We start from the raw sequence: 14,193 nt of genomic DNA, 5'->3' as shown, positions 1-14,193 counted from the left end.
CGTTACACCTGGTCTTTAAGTTACATCTGACCCCTACTGTTACACCTGGTCCCTACGTTAGACCTGGTCCGTTACACCTGGTCCCTACCACTACACCTGGCCCCTACCGTTACATGCAGCTGTAGCTCTTTCTCTCCGCTGTCCACTGAGCCTACGCATCAAACGCTTCAACAGCAGGCGAATATCTCTGATATAATATCTGTTTATATCATATCTCTTCATATCATATCTCTTCATATATCTCTTTATATAATCTCTTTAGATCATATCTCTTCATATGATATCTCTAAATAGAATATGTTGCTATATTATATCTCTTTATATGATATTTCTTTATATTATATCTCTTCCTATAATATTTCTTCCTATAATATCTCTGTATAATATTTCCTTGAATTATATCTCTTCCTATGACATCTCTTCATAGCATATGTCTATATGTCTATATATTATATCTCTTTATATGATATTTCTTTATAATATATTTCTTTACATGATATCTCTTTACATGTTATCTCTTGCTATAATATTCCTTCCTATAATATCTCTTTGTATAATATCTATTTGAATTATATCTCTTCCTATGACATCTCTTCCTATGGCATCTCTTTTATGACATCTCTTTTATGACATCTCCTTTGATTCATCTCTTTTATGACGCTGCCGGCCTGTTTTTAAGTCTAGCTGAAGGCTTGCATGTGTGGTGGTTGTTGTTGTAGTTGTTGTTGTGAAGTATCTTGGGAAGAAATTCTTGCCAAACTTTGCATTTGTTTCCTGACAAAAGTGTGACAGTATGAAAAATGACTGCAGCAATAACACTTTTTAATAACACTGTTTTGTGTGATTTCACATGTTCAAAAGCGGTCGAGGTGCACTCGTGTGTGGGTGGGTGTTATGTGCAGGAAATCAAAATCATAGCTAATAGCTTAAAAACGACTAAGTACTTTGCTAACCAATTTACCAAAACCCATTTATCTTCAGGAACCCATTGAACATCCCCCTCACTAGTTCTGACGGGGAAGGCCGGAAAGAGGCCCCTGGCTAGCAGACTGAAGGGTTAGGATTAGTGTTTGGGTGTTAGGGTTAGTGTTAGGGTTAGCCCTCACCCTAACCCTAACCCTTCAGTCCGCTAGGGTTAGGGTGAGGGTTAACCCTAACCCTAGCCCTAACCCTGGACTCATAAAGCCTCCTCAGGGGCCGGACAGGCTATCCAGATGTTGAAGGAAGATTCTCAAGGCCACAAAAAGAACATCGCAGCCAAGGCCGCCTTAATGCACGGCCTTACCTGGGCTGAAGCCCCAGAGCCTACGACGATCAGGGGGCCTATCATGAGCTGCAGTAAAAAAATAAAAAAAAAATAAAAAAAAAATATATATATATATATATATTTTTTTTTTTACTGTCTCATGATAGGCCCCCTGATCGGCGTAGGCCCAAAACAATGTGATTTTTTGTTTGGGGCTTACAAAGATCAGAGGCCTATCATGAGCCAAGAAAAAGAGGGCCACTAGTGGTAGCGGGGCCCTGTGGCCACTTGACACCACAGCCACAGTCGTCTGACCGCCAAACGCCCCCCCGTCGACAACGGCAAAATGTCGGGAAATAATTTACACATCTTCATTGTAGAATCCCCTCTCAGTGGGCCTACGAAACCTCTCAGCCCCAGGGCCCAATGGCAGGTTAATGCAGGCCTGATCACAGCGCAGTCATCTCCTCTGCCGATAATCCAACCTTCTCAGTTTGATCAGAAATGTATTCTCAGAAGAGCTTCATTCTGCAGGGGCCAAGGGTCTAATTAAATGCAGAATAGCTGTGACGTTTCTACATGCAAGCCGCAATAATTGGGTTTCAGTTACATGGTTTGACTACATCTGGCAAGCTGTTGAGCAGTGACCAGAGCCCTCCAGACTCAGAGTCGACAGTATAAGATTCAACACTAATGCATCATGTAGGGGAGAACATGGTGGGGTGGTGGGGAGGGGACAGAGAATGGATTAGAAAGAGTCAATCTGACTCAAAGAGACATGGTGCTCATGACGAGAGAAGGAGAGAAGTCAGCGGAGAGGAGGCAGAGAGTACGCTGAACAAAGCTCCAGATGTTCCTGAATGCAGCTAATCTGCATCCTAATAAGTGCAGGAAACTAATCAACTTCTACAGTTCTGCACGCGCTCAGGCACCCACGCACTCAACCACACACGCACGCACACAAGCAGGCACGCACGCACACACTCAACCATCAATGCACACACTCAACCATGCACGCACGCACACACTCAACCACGCATGTATGCACGTGTTTCCCCTTCCCTCCCTCCCTCTCAATCTACCACCAATCATTTCATATGTTTTATTCACAGCTCAAGACTTCCCTCTCCTCCTCTCTTCAGCGGCAGACTTCAGCCCATCTGCCCTTCTGTCCTTACTCCATCAACGGCTTACAGAGCGAATGCTGCTCATCTCCCCATGGATCAACTGAACGGGGGGGAGTGGACGACTGCACTGGGCAGAAGAATTAAACTGAGTTCCAAGAGCCGATCGCCCTTTACCTGCCCTTAACCACAGCTGTCATTAGAAATCACCCAGCATGTCATAATTTATTCATAAAGGCCAACTGGACAAACACTTCCTTCATCATATTTTGATTTAGAGAACATAGAAATATCGTTGCGCAAAAGATCACCTTAACCAGAATCTGTTAAAATGAATCCCTTCATCAGGTCGTACTCACTACACCATCAAACACTTGAAACAGCTGCAGGTGTGCAGACCAAATGGAATTAAGTTCCATTCAATATAAGACTGAAGTACTGCCATGAATTCATCCATATTTAACTGGGCCTGACCTGCTCTGGGGCAACCAATGAAATTATTCGTTACCCTCAACACATCAATTGCTCCAGCAATGTGAGAAAGTATCCATGTGACATATCGTTATTTAAATATAATTCACTGTACTCAATGAAGTCATGCAACTGCTGTTTAATGCTTGATTGCCAAGCCTATTAGGAGCAGAAGACCAATCGTGGTTCTCAACACACTTGGGGTCATTCTGTGGCCCCAGCAATCTGGTGATTTCATAGCAGAACGCTGATGAGTCATTGAGCTGCATGGGCTTCATGTGAAGTCTAGGGAGATTTGAGTAATTACCGATAGGCTGAAATAAAACACTGTAGGGTGAAACGCTTATGCTCAGTATTTTAGTCCTTCATGTATATGTTTTACAATTGATTATTTTGTGTGTCAAGAGCTTTTTGTTGTGTTCAATAGTCTCATGTCTGTTGGTCCTGGTCTCGGAGGAACCCATCCAGAAAGGAGTTTGAATACCGTATACACAGTAGTACACAAACATATTATATAATGTCATATCATGTATTATATCATTCACATCATTCCTCACTGCAGTGCTTGTAAATGCAATCAAGTTTCTGTCCTGCACAGATCGATAAGTGAGATAGAGGCAGAGAGCTGAGGAGCTCTACTCTGTTCATTACATCTTCCTAAATCTTCCCCTTTCTCTCTGGATTACTATCTCCATTATCTCTGAGCCCATTATCTTTAACCCAAAGCGTCTTACAACCATTCATTGACACACCAACGGTGGACTCGATCCCTCAGGGCGACCCCTCAGCCACCTGGAGCTGTCAGGGTGAGGCGTCTTGCTAAGGGACACCTCGATACTCAGCTAAGAGGAGCCGGGGATCGAACTAGCAACCTTCCGGTTACCAGTCAACCCGCTCCACCTCCTGAGCTACTGTCGCCAGCTATTATCCCATTATCTCTGAGCCCATCACTGCTACTGTGATGAACACCTTGGACACCATCAGTCTAATGCACCCTTAACTGTGTGGTCGTAGCGTTAACCTGGGACATCTGGACCTTACCATCACCAGTGGAACCCTACTGACCCTCATGATACCTCCTGTCACATTGCTGGCTGTACGTTGGGTAACTACAGCTTACTCCGTTCTCTACTCTCCTATTAGACTCTCATGCTGTGTGCACTCGATGTGTTTGCTCCTTTCCTAATGTGTACTGCTGCTCAGTAAGGACCCTGAGGGGAATGAAGCTCATGTGTTCTCTTACACGTCATAGAGTCACAATGGCTGCTGAATGTTATGGCTCAACAACATCATCTCCATACTAAGCAAAGCCCCAATCATCCTCAACATATGGACCTACAAACAAGGGCCAGCTTTCATCCCAGAATGAGCATCAACCTGCAGCCACCCTGGACCTCAGCCGGCCGGTCTCTGGTACGAACACTGGAGCCCAGCGGTGGAGAACACTGAGACTCACCTCAGAGGGTTCATCATGAAACAGCTTCTGCTGTGAGGACACTGCAACACGCGGAATGGCCTCACCTGCTCTGCAGCAAGCCTTCAGAAGCCCCCGGCCTGGCCCTATGTGAACACAATATTCTGAACAACCCCTGAACATATTGATTCCAGGTTCCTATGCTGAGCCGGAGGCTGTGCTGAAGAACATTAATGTACGGAATGTAAGCACCGTTCATGTTGCAAATGAGATCAGGAGATCTATGTAAAGGTTAATTTACACAAATCTAGATGAGGATTTATCCCCAATAGTGCACTCCAGTCTTTTACTAACTAAAGAGAAATTATTTAGCCGACATTTACTCCAAATAATGCCACACTCGTTGCCATAACAACGTCAATGTTCTAAATTCTAACAAATTAATCGCATTTGCTTTCTGATTTCCACATCCATTTGTCGAGCATACCACAAGTATGCAAACCCAGATCGCATTGTACCTGATTCGTCAAGAGCCAAGTCAAATCCTGCGTCCCCATTTGCTAGCAAACACTGCAAAGTCACTGTGTATGTAGACTGTTTTATGCATGTGGTAGTGGATGTGTTAGTGGATGTGTATGTACATCTATAATTGGATGTGTAAGTGGATGTGAAAGTGGATGTGGATGTGTAAGTTGCTCTGGATATATAAGTGGATGTGGATGCGTAAGTGCATGCCAATCAGCAAGGAGGAGGGCCCATCAGAAGGCAGGAAGCATATGCAGGTGAAGTGACCGGAGACGGGGCTGGCACGGAGCACGCTGACAGGAGAACAGGTGTTCTGAAGGAGCATCTGCTGCATCTGATTTGCCGCAGTGAGCGTATGGGAGCATATTTGAGAAGAGGTGTGTGTGTTTGAGGGGGGTGTGTGCATGTGTGTGGGGGTGTGTGTGTATGCATGTGTAGGTGTATGTGCGTGTGTGTATGTGAGAGGTATGCAGGAAGAACACAAATTCACATTTGGCAGCTCTGCATATTATGGAGATCCTTTTCTTAAAGGAGACATATAATGGTGTTTTCCCAAAAAGTAAAGATAGTATTTCAGTTCCAGAAAACATGTTTTTGAAGCCATTTGCTGGAAATAGCTTTTAGGAAAAAAAATCTTGTCTACCGCTATTCCCCTCTGTTTCAGTCCCTTCAGAATGCGCTGTTTCTGGTGTCACTTTAATGCAAATGAGCTGCTGCCCATTGACCAATGAGCTGTCAGGCTGAACCGCAGCATGGAGAAGGGATTGTTGCTGTTTGCGGACACCTGGAGCCTCTTTAATAGGTCCATGCCTGGGGCTCTATATCTATATAATATAATAATAATATTATATATGGGTATTTATATAATATTATATCTAATATCACGGCCAAAAGCTATGTGCGCCTCGGATGATATTATGAATCATAAAGACTGCGTCTGACGTCTCTGGAACTTCCACAACAAGTAAAGACTCGTAGTGGGGGATATCTCGGCCATGGTTGAGAAGAATTGGGGGAAAGGAACTTTGGCCTTGACTCTCTGAAGTCCATGAACCGCGACATGGAGGAGACATCGGCGGCAGTTCAGCTCCCAGAGTACACAGCTGCCGGACTGCTGCCGGCCGGACGGCTTCGACGGCGGGGGTAGCTTGGCGGAAGTCCGGCAGCTCAGCTCCGGGAGTACAATCCCTTCCTCCTCCATGTCTCCTCCTTCGGACTGCCGACTGCAGTCCGGCAGCTCAGCTCCGGGAGTACAATCCCTTCCTCCTCCATGTCTCCTCCTTCGGACTGCCGACTGCAGTCCGGCAGCTCTGGCGGGGGGAGCTCGGCGGCAGTCCGGCAGAGAAAGGGATTGTACTCCCGGAGCTGAGCTAGACGTCCGCTGGTCCACAAAATCTTAGCTATGCCCTAATTTGAGGGGAGTGGGGAAGTGGGAGGTGATATTCAAGTGTGCCCCCTTCCTACGTAGGACGGGGCGCCGAAACTGACTCGCTTGTTTGGTAACTGTAGGCGGGGTACTTTCAGAAATGCATATCTCACTAAAATAATCATGAACAGACTTTTTTCAAAGTTGGTATGCGTGTGGGAGACCAGAGACCCAAAACAACACCGCAAATCCCAGGCAAAAGCGTTGTTTTCATATGTCCCCTTTAAGAGGCTGCAGTTTGGCTGCAAACAAATATTATATTCATTAACATATATCCATATCATATATGTATATATCCATATCATATATATATATACAGAGGTGGGTAGTAACGCGCTACATTTACTCTGTTACAAATACTTGAGTAACTTTTTGGATAAATTGTAATTTTAGGATTAATTTTATTGCAACATACTTTTAGTTTTCCTTGAGTATATATTTGAATAGAGAACAGTACTTTTACGCCGTTCCATTTGGCGGTCGTTACTTTCTTTTTTTCTTTTTTTTATTGCATGTGAGATCTATTTCTCTCCCACATTTCTATCACGTGACTATTTTTAACCCATAAAAAACTGACAAAATGATCTTGCCAATCAAATGCAGCCACTTGAATCACATGAAAAGTGTTGTCATGTGGCTCAACACTTGTTTAATGGCTCCGGTTCCGAGCCAATGTTGTGTCCGTGGCCGTGCCGTGCTATGTTCACAGGAGCAGAACACGCAGATTTTAGCGACTATCTGGGTTAGTCGAGAAAATGGAAGAAACCGCTGATTCTGAAACTATAAGAGACAATCAAAACTTCTCACACATTAACAATCAAACAAACTCACACACACTCACAATCAGACGTCCTCTCAAATCACACAAACTCACACACTAACAATCACACACTCACAATCACATTGACACTGTTCTTCTGTGACACACATTTCCTGTTCTTCCTGTACTCACTTTTGCATGCCCTGAATCTCGGTGTGTGAGAGTCTGAGTGGTCTCTTTTTCCAGCCTCTGTAGTTTCATGCGTTAAGTGAGTTTGCCAGCAGGTTTTGATATGTATTCAATTTCAAGTTTTTGTGTTGGGGTTGTGTGGGGGCTGGGCTGAACACAACCCAGATTTTTTTGTCAGGGCCTGTGACATATTGTAACCTAGGAATTGGTTTAAAAATGTTTAGGTGCAAAATAATTGCAACAGTTTATTGGTTTTAATTAATATAATTTTGTCTAGATGAATAAAGCAAATTTATTATTTTATTTAAAGGTTGATGCATTTAATTTTTGCAAAGAATTAATTAGGGGTCCGAGCAGCGAAGCTGCTTGGTCCCCTATTGTTTCTCTAACGTTTTTCTTTTCCCTCAAACTCTGTAGAAGTCATACTGCAGCCTACACCATAAGTCGAAAACTCTTGACATTTTCAGGTATGGTTACCAATAACCCCACTACCCATGAACCCAAATGTGTGGTACTGCACCCAAAGGTGCAGTACCATGATTTTTTTACAAAAAAAAATTTTGTAAAAAAAATCATGAATTAGGCTTATTTCTCCTCACCAGATTGACCTGGACTCAAAATTCTTTCAAAATATTAATCTCTAGAATCAGATGCATCTATAAAACCCTTACTTTTTCCACAATTTCATATTAAAACCATACATAATTAAAAGATTCACAGGCTACAAAAATAATCAAAAATTCACCAAATAAAATCTTTAGACCAAGCGTCACAAAAATCATCAAACAGAATTTGTTTTATTTAGTTCCATTTGAGAAATATTGGCCAATAAAGTTGGAGCAGTTAGCCCATTTTTCTTATATGACCATTTTGTTATTGTATAAAAAACACACTACTATTATTAGGTGGATATCAATACCCCCCACTACCCATAAACCCAAATTGTGGGACTATACCCAAAGGTGGCGCTATATAAAAAAATTATGCACTAGCCTTTTTTCTCCTTACTAGATTGACCTGGACTCAACATTCTTTCATCATATTAATCTCTAAAATCAGATGCATCTTTTTCACCCTGGTTTCTTTTTTAAAAATGTTTACTTTTCCCACAATTTCATAGAAAAACCAAACGTCCACAGTCTCAACCCATTTTGCCTATATGACTATTTTGTTATTGCATAACTACCATAAGGCTATCAGGTGGATACCATTAACAGTGCAAATTTTCAGATCTTTACTATTTTAAGAAAGCCCTTAATTCTCTTGTGAAATGTGTGCTTGGAGTTTTCTTGATGTTGTGTGCTTATCAATAGACATTTTCACCATGTGAATGAGGCTTCATGCAGTTCAGGAATGTCAGTGGCTCAACAGGATAATGCCTTGTACTGGTGATCCTTAGGTTGAGAGTTTGAATCCCGATTAGAGCATTATGAACAAGCTGAACATGACATTCGCTCATTGCAACTCATTTAAGAAACACAACATCAAACAGCACCTGAAATTCATCAGGCAATCAACATTCCGGCTCATTAGTTTCCAAGAATCTGACTGCCAAGACACAGTATGGCATTAGGGGAACTTCTTTGTTAACCATTTCTCCTTCATAGTTAACTCTGTCATATTTATATTTCTTCCGTTAGTGTTCTTGACTGCAAAGGTTTAATTTCCCCAGAATTTCAAATATTTTTCAGGTATATGCTTTTAAGAAAGCCCTTAATTCACTTGAGAAATGTGTGCTTGGAGGTTTCTGGATGTTGTATGCTTATCAATAGACATTTTGACCATGTGAATGAGGCCGAAGTTCAGGTTTATCAGTGGCTCAATGGGATAATGCCTTGTACAGGTGATCCTTAGGTTGAGAGTTCGAATCCCGATTATAGCATGCTGAACATGACATTCGGCCATTGCTTTGAAGCTCACACGAAAGCCGAGGCACAGTATTGCAATAAGTGGAACATCTTCATCAACATCTTTCCTTCATAATTATTTTTCATATTTATATATCTCCCATTAGTGTGTTCTTGACTTTTAATTTTGCTCGGACCCCGTTAATCACCGCTTGCGGTTATATTTTATTATTGTTTAAGTTCAACAGTTATCCATTTTATTTTTAAAGACCTTATTTATTATTTTATTTTATTTAAATGTAACATATTTTTAATTGAACATTGCTGTTTTATATGTTGTTAGCGTCTATTTTGTAACGTTTGTGTTGCTCTGTATATTTCAAAAGTAAATCTGGTGAAACTCAGTCCTTGTACTCTTGAGTACTTGAGTAGTCTTTTCACTACATACTTTTTTACTCTTACTTGAGTAATTATTTTTAGGAATACTTTTACTTCTACTTGAGTATTTATAGTCTTAAAGTAACAGTACTTTTACTTGAGTACATTTTTTGGCTACTCTACCCACCTCTGTGTATGTATGTATATATATATATATACACATATATACAGTGGGGCAAAAAAGTATTTAGTCAGCCACCAATTGTGCAAGTTCTCCCACTTAAAAAGATGAGAGAGGCCTGTAATTTTCATCATAGGTATACCTCAGCTAAAAAAATAAAATCTAGAAAATCACATTGTATGATTTTTAAAGAATTTATTTGCAAATTATGGTGGAAAATAAGTATTTGGTCAATAACAAAAGGTCATCTCAATACTTTGTTACATGCCCTTTGTTGGCAATGAAAGAGGTCAAACGTTTTCTGTAAGTCTTTACAAGGTTTTCACACACTGCTGCTGGTATTTTGGCCCATTCCTCCATGCAGATCTCCTCTAGAGCAGTGATGTTTTTGGGCCTTCGCTGGGCAACACAGACTTTCAACTCCCTCCAAAGATTTTCTATGGGGTTGAGATCTGGAGACTGGCTAGGCCACTCCAGGACCTTGAAATGCTTCTTACGAAGCCACTCCTTCGTTGCTCGGGCGGTGTGTTTGGGGTCATTGTCATGCTGAAAGACCCAGCCACGTTTCATCTTCAGTGCCCTTGCTGATGGAAGGAGGTTTTCACTCAAAATCTCACGATACATGGCCCCATTCATTCTTTCCGTCACACGGATCAGACGTCCTGGTCCCTTGGCAGAAAAACAGCCCCAAAGCATGATGTTTCCACCCCCATGCTTCACTGTAGGTATGGTGTTCTTTGGATGCAGATCAGCATTCTTTCTCCTCCAAACACGACGAGTTGAGTTTTTACCAAAAAGTTCTATTTTGGTTTCATCTGACCATATGACATTCTCCCAATCCTGTTCTGGATCATCCAAATGCTCTCTAGCAAACTTCAAACGGGCCCGGACATGCACTGGCTTTAGCAGGGGGACACGTCTGGCACTGCAGGATTTGAGTCTCTGGCGGCGTAGTGTGTTAGTGATGGTAGCCTTTGTTACTTTGGTCCCAGCTCTCTGGAGGTCATTCACTAGGTCCCCCCGTGTGGTTCTGAGATTTTTGTTCACTGTTCTTGTGATCATTTTGACCCCACAGGGTGAGATCTTGCGTGGAGCCCCAGATCGAGGTAGATTATCAGTGGTCTTGTATGTATTCCATTTCCTAATAATTGCTCCCACAGTTGATTTCTTCACACCAAGCTGCTTACCTATTGCAGATTCAGACTTCCCAGCCTGGTGCAGGTCTACAATTGTGTTTCTGGTGTCCTTTGACAGCTCTTTGGTCTTGGCCATAGTGGAGTTTGGAGTGTGACTGTTTGAGGTTTTGGACAGGTGTCTTTTATACTGATAAGGAGTTCAAGCAGGTGCCATTAATACAGGAAACGAGTGGAGGACAGAGGAGCCTCTTAAAGAAGAAGTTACAGGTCTATGACAGCCAGAAAGCTTGCTGGTTTGTAGGTGACCAAATACTTTTTTTCAACCATAATTTGCAAATAAATTCTTAAAAAATCAGACAATGTGATTTTCTGGATTTTTTTTTTAATTTTGTCTCTCATAGCTGAGGTTTACCTATGATGAAAATTACAGGCCTCTCTCGTCTTTTTAAGTGGGAGAACTTGCAAAATTGGTGGCTGACTAAATACTTTTTTGCCCCACTGTGTATATATATATATATATATATATATATATATATATATATATATATATATATATATATATATATATATATATATATATACATATATATATATATACATACACATATATATATATATATATAAACACACAGCCTTTCAGACAACAGCTCGTCAGACGACAGCTCTAATGAATGTGCTCTCACAGTGATGTTGATCAAGTGTTTTTTTCCATTGTGCTGTGGCAGGGCGGTTTGTAGTGCGATGCTGCCTGTTTCTCTGTGCTAATGACCAGCGATGCGGGCAGTTTGTAAAGCCCCAGGCCAGTCTGACGTTTGCTAATGCTGGTACCCTATACTATGCAAAAACTATGAACGGAAAAACACAAATGATACAAAATAAAAACATTACCACTCAGGGAGGGGAAAAACTGTCTAAAAATACACATTCTATTATTAAGTGTCAGGAGCAGATATTCACACGTTCTTGTTATTTAGACATTTTCAGATCAAAGTACCATATCATCGTACCGTATCATATCAAGAACCAAGGTGTGGAAAACAAGCCTGACCCGAACCGCAGCAGAGGAGACGAGGAGCGATGGTTCCTGATGTGTGATCATCATCAACCCCATGGTACCAGCACGTTCTGACAGCCTTTTGTTCTTAAAATGCATGAGGCCATCCTACTTTAGCTTAAGCCTAAAATAGCCTGCATGCGGTCGGGGGGGCAGTGACTTACCGATGACCTTCACAAAGTAGGCGTCGGCCTCAAAGTTGTTCTTGAGTGCGTGGATGATGAAGTCGGCCTTGCCTTCTGCTCTGCTCAGAACCAGCATGTCTAAGACGCCCTGCAAGAGAGAGACCAGCGCCCAGAAGAGAGGCAGGCATGGATTCAATCAAGTGTTTAGAGGGGGTGAGGTAGGTGTAGTCTAGATGAGGTGTATTCTAGATGAGGTAGGTGTAGTCTAGATGAGGTGTATTCTAGATGAGGTAGGTGTATTCTAGATGAGGTAGGTGAAGTCTAGATGAGGTAGGTGTAGTCTAGATGAGGTGTAGTCTAGATGAGGTGTAGTCTAGATGAGGTAGGTGTAGTCTAGATGAGGTAGGTGTATTCTAGATGAGGTAGGTGTATTCTAGATGAGGTAGGTGTATTCTAGATGAGGTAGGTGTATTCTAGATGAGGTAGGTGTATTCTAGAAGAGGTAGGTGTATTCTAGATGAGGTAGGTGTAGTCTAGATGAGGTAGGTGTATTCTAGATGAGGTAGGTGTATTCTAGATGAGGTAGGTGTATTCTAGATGAGGTAGGTGTAGTCTAGATGAGGTAGGTGTATTCTAGATGAGGTAGGTGTATTCTAGATGAGGTAGGTGTATTCTAGATGAGGTAGGTGTATTCTAGATGAGGTAGGTGTATTCTAGATGAGGTAGGTGTATTCTAGATGAGGTAGGTGTATTCTAGATGAGGTAGGTGTATTCTAGAAGAGGTAGGTGTATTCTAGATGAGGTAGGTGTAGTCTAGATGAGGTAGGTGTCTGCTGTTATGCCGCTGTGCTGTGAGTGTGTAGTGACGGTAACTCTCAAACAGCCTACGCAGACAGACACAGAAACAGAGGGTGGAGGTGAGGAGGGAGGGAGGGAGGGGGAGGGTGGGGGGAGTTGCCTAGAGCGAGAAAGAGAGATGTTATGTTGTGTTCATGTTTTGGTTTGTCTAATCTTAACTACCAAAACATATTTGTCATTAGTTCACAAACAGAGTGTGGGACCGACTTATGGGGATAGCCAACTGAACAGGAGATACAGGAGAGATACAGTAGATACAGGAGGGACACACATGAGGAAATTACAGGAGATACAGGAGAGATACAGTAGATACAGGAGAGATACAGGAGGGAGATACAGGAGAGATATACAGGAGGGAGTTACAGGATATACAGGAGAGTTACAGGGTATACAGGAGAGATACAGGAGGGATACCGTAGATACAGGAGAGATACAGTTGATACAGGAGAGACACAGGAGATACAGGAGGGAGATACAGGAGGGAGATGAGGGAGATACAGGAGAGAGACCAGCTACTCACGTCCTCGTAGATGTCGTAGAAGGTGGCCAGAGCGGCCTGCGGGATGGAGCCCATGTCCGACTGGTCCCAGTGGACCCGGAACGTTCTGCCAACACTGGGGCAGCTGGAGCCGGAGCAGGGAACATTCTCCAGGAGGAAGGCCCGCTGAGCGCTGGGAGACAACGGTTCAGAGGTTAGGAACGTTCTCCAGGAGGAGCCGGCTGACTGGAGACAACGGTTCAGAGGTTAGGAACGTTCTCCAGGAGGAGCCGGCTGACTGGAGACAACGGTTCAGAGGTTAGGAACGTTCTCCAGGAGGAGCCGGCTGACTGGAGACAACGGTTCAGAGGTTAGGAACGTTCTCCAGGAGGAGCCGGCTGACTGGAGACAACGGTTCAGAGGTTAGGAACGTTCTCCAGGAGGAGCCGGCTGGCTGGAGACAACGGTTCAGAGGTTAGGAACGTTCTCCAGGAGGAGCCGGCTGACTGGAGTACGTGAGGACGTCCAGCGTCAGAACACATTTTGGGTTCTATAATGTGTGTGGAGCCTGAAAAGCCAGCGTCCCTCCAGAGACCAGGGATGATTGGCGAGGTTGAAACAACTGCATGTGTAATCTTGTAATTCTAATCTCTAAAGCGGATAAATGCTCTGTTTAGCATGAACTACAGCAGCTAGTGACTCAACATCTGCATCAATCTGATCTAGAGGGGCCCATGGGGCAGAGCCAATGAGCTGCGAGCACAGCCCCCCCACAGAGACCCTCCTCCTGACACAAAAACACACTAATGATTGAGGCTCCAACGAGGAACACACACAGACACACACACAAACACACGATGGAGGCTCCAACGAGGAACACACACAGACACACACACAAACACACGATGGAGGCTACAACAAGGAACACACACACACACACACACACACACACACACACGATGGAGGCTCTAACGAGGAACA

At 43.1% G+C, this 14,193-nt stretch overlaps 1 protein-coding gene across 2 annotated transcripts in view; it reads right to left on the bottom strand.

Moving 5' to 3' along the window:
- itfg1 (integrin alpha FG-GAP repeat containing 1) overlaps nucleotides 1-14,193 on the bottom strand; it is an 85,757-nt gene that overhangs the window by 25,006 nt on the left and 46,558 nt on the right. For both annotated transcript variants that reach the window (XM_079737240.1, XM_079737241.1), the window contains exons 11-12: nucleotides 13,255-13,405; nucleotides 11,916-12,024 (exon numbers count right to left, since the gene is read on the bottom strand). In XM_079737240.1, coding sequence (XP_079593366.1) covers nucleotides 11,916-12,024; nucleotides 13,255-13,405 — 260 coding nt within the window. The remainder of the gene's footprint in view (nucleotides 1-11,915; nucleotides 12,025-13,254; nucleotides 13,406-14,193) is intronic.

This window comes from Pollachius pollachius (genome assembly GCF_949987615.1).
Source record: "Pollachius pollachius genome assembly, chromosome: 5".
In the NCBI taxonomy this organism is placed as follows: Eukaryota; Metazoa; Chordata; class Actinopteri; order Gadiformes; family Gadidae; genus Pollachius; species Pollachius pollachius.
This window is presented reverse-complemented; position numbering and strand designations above follow the sequence as displayed.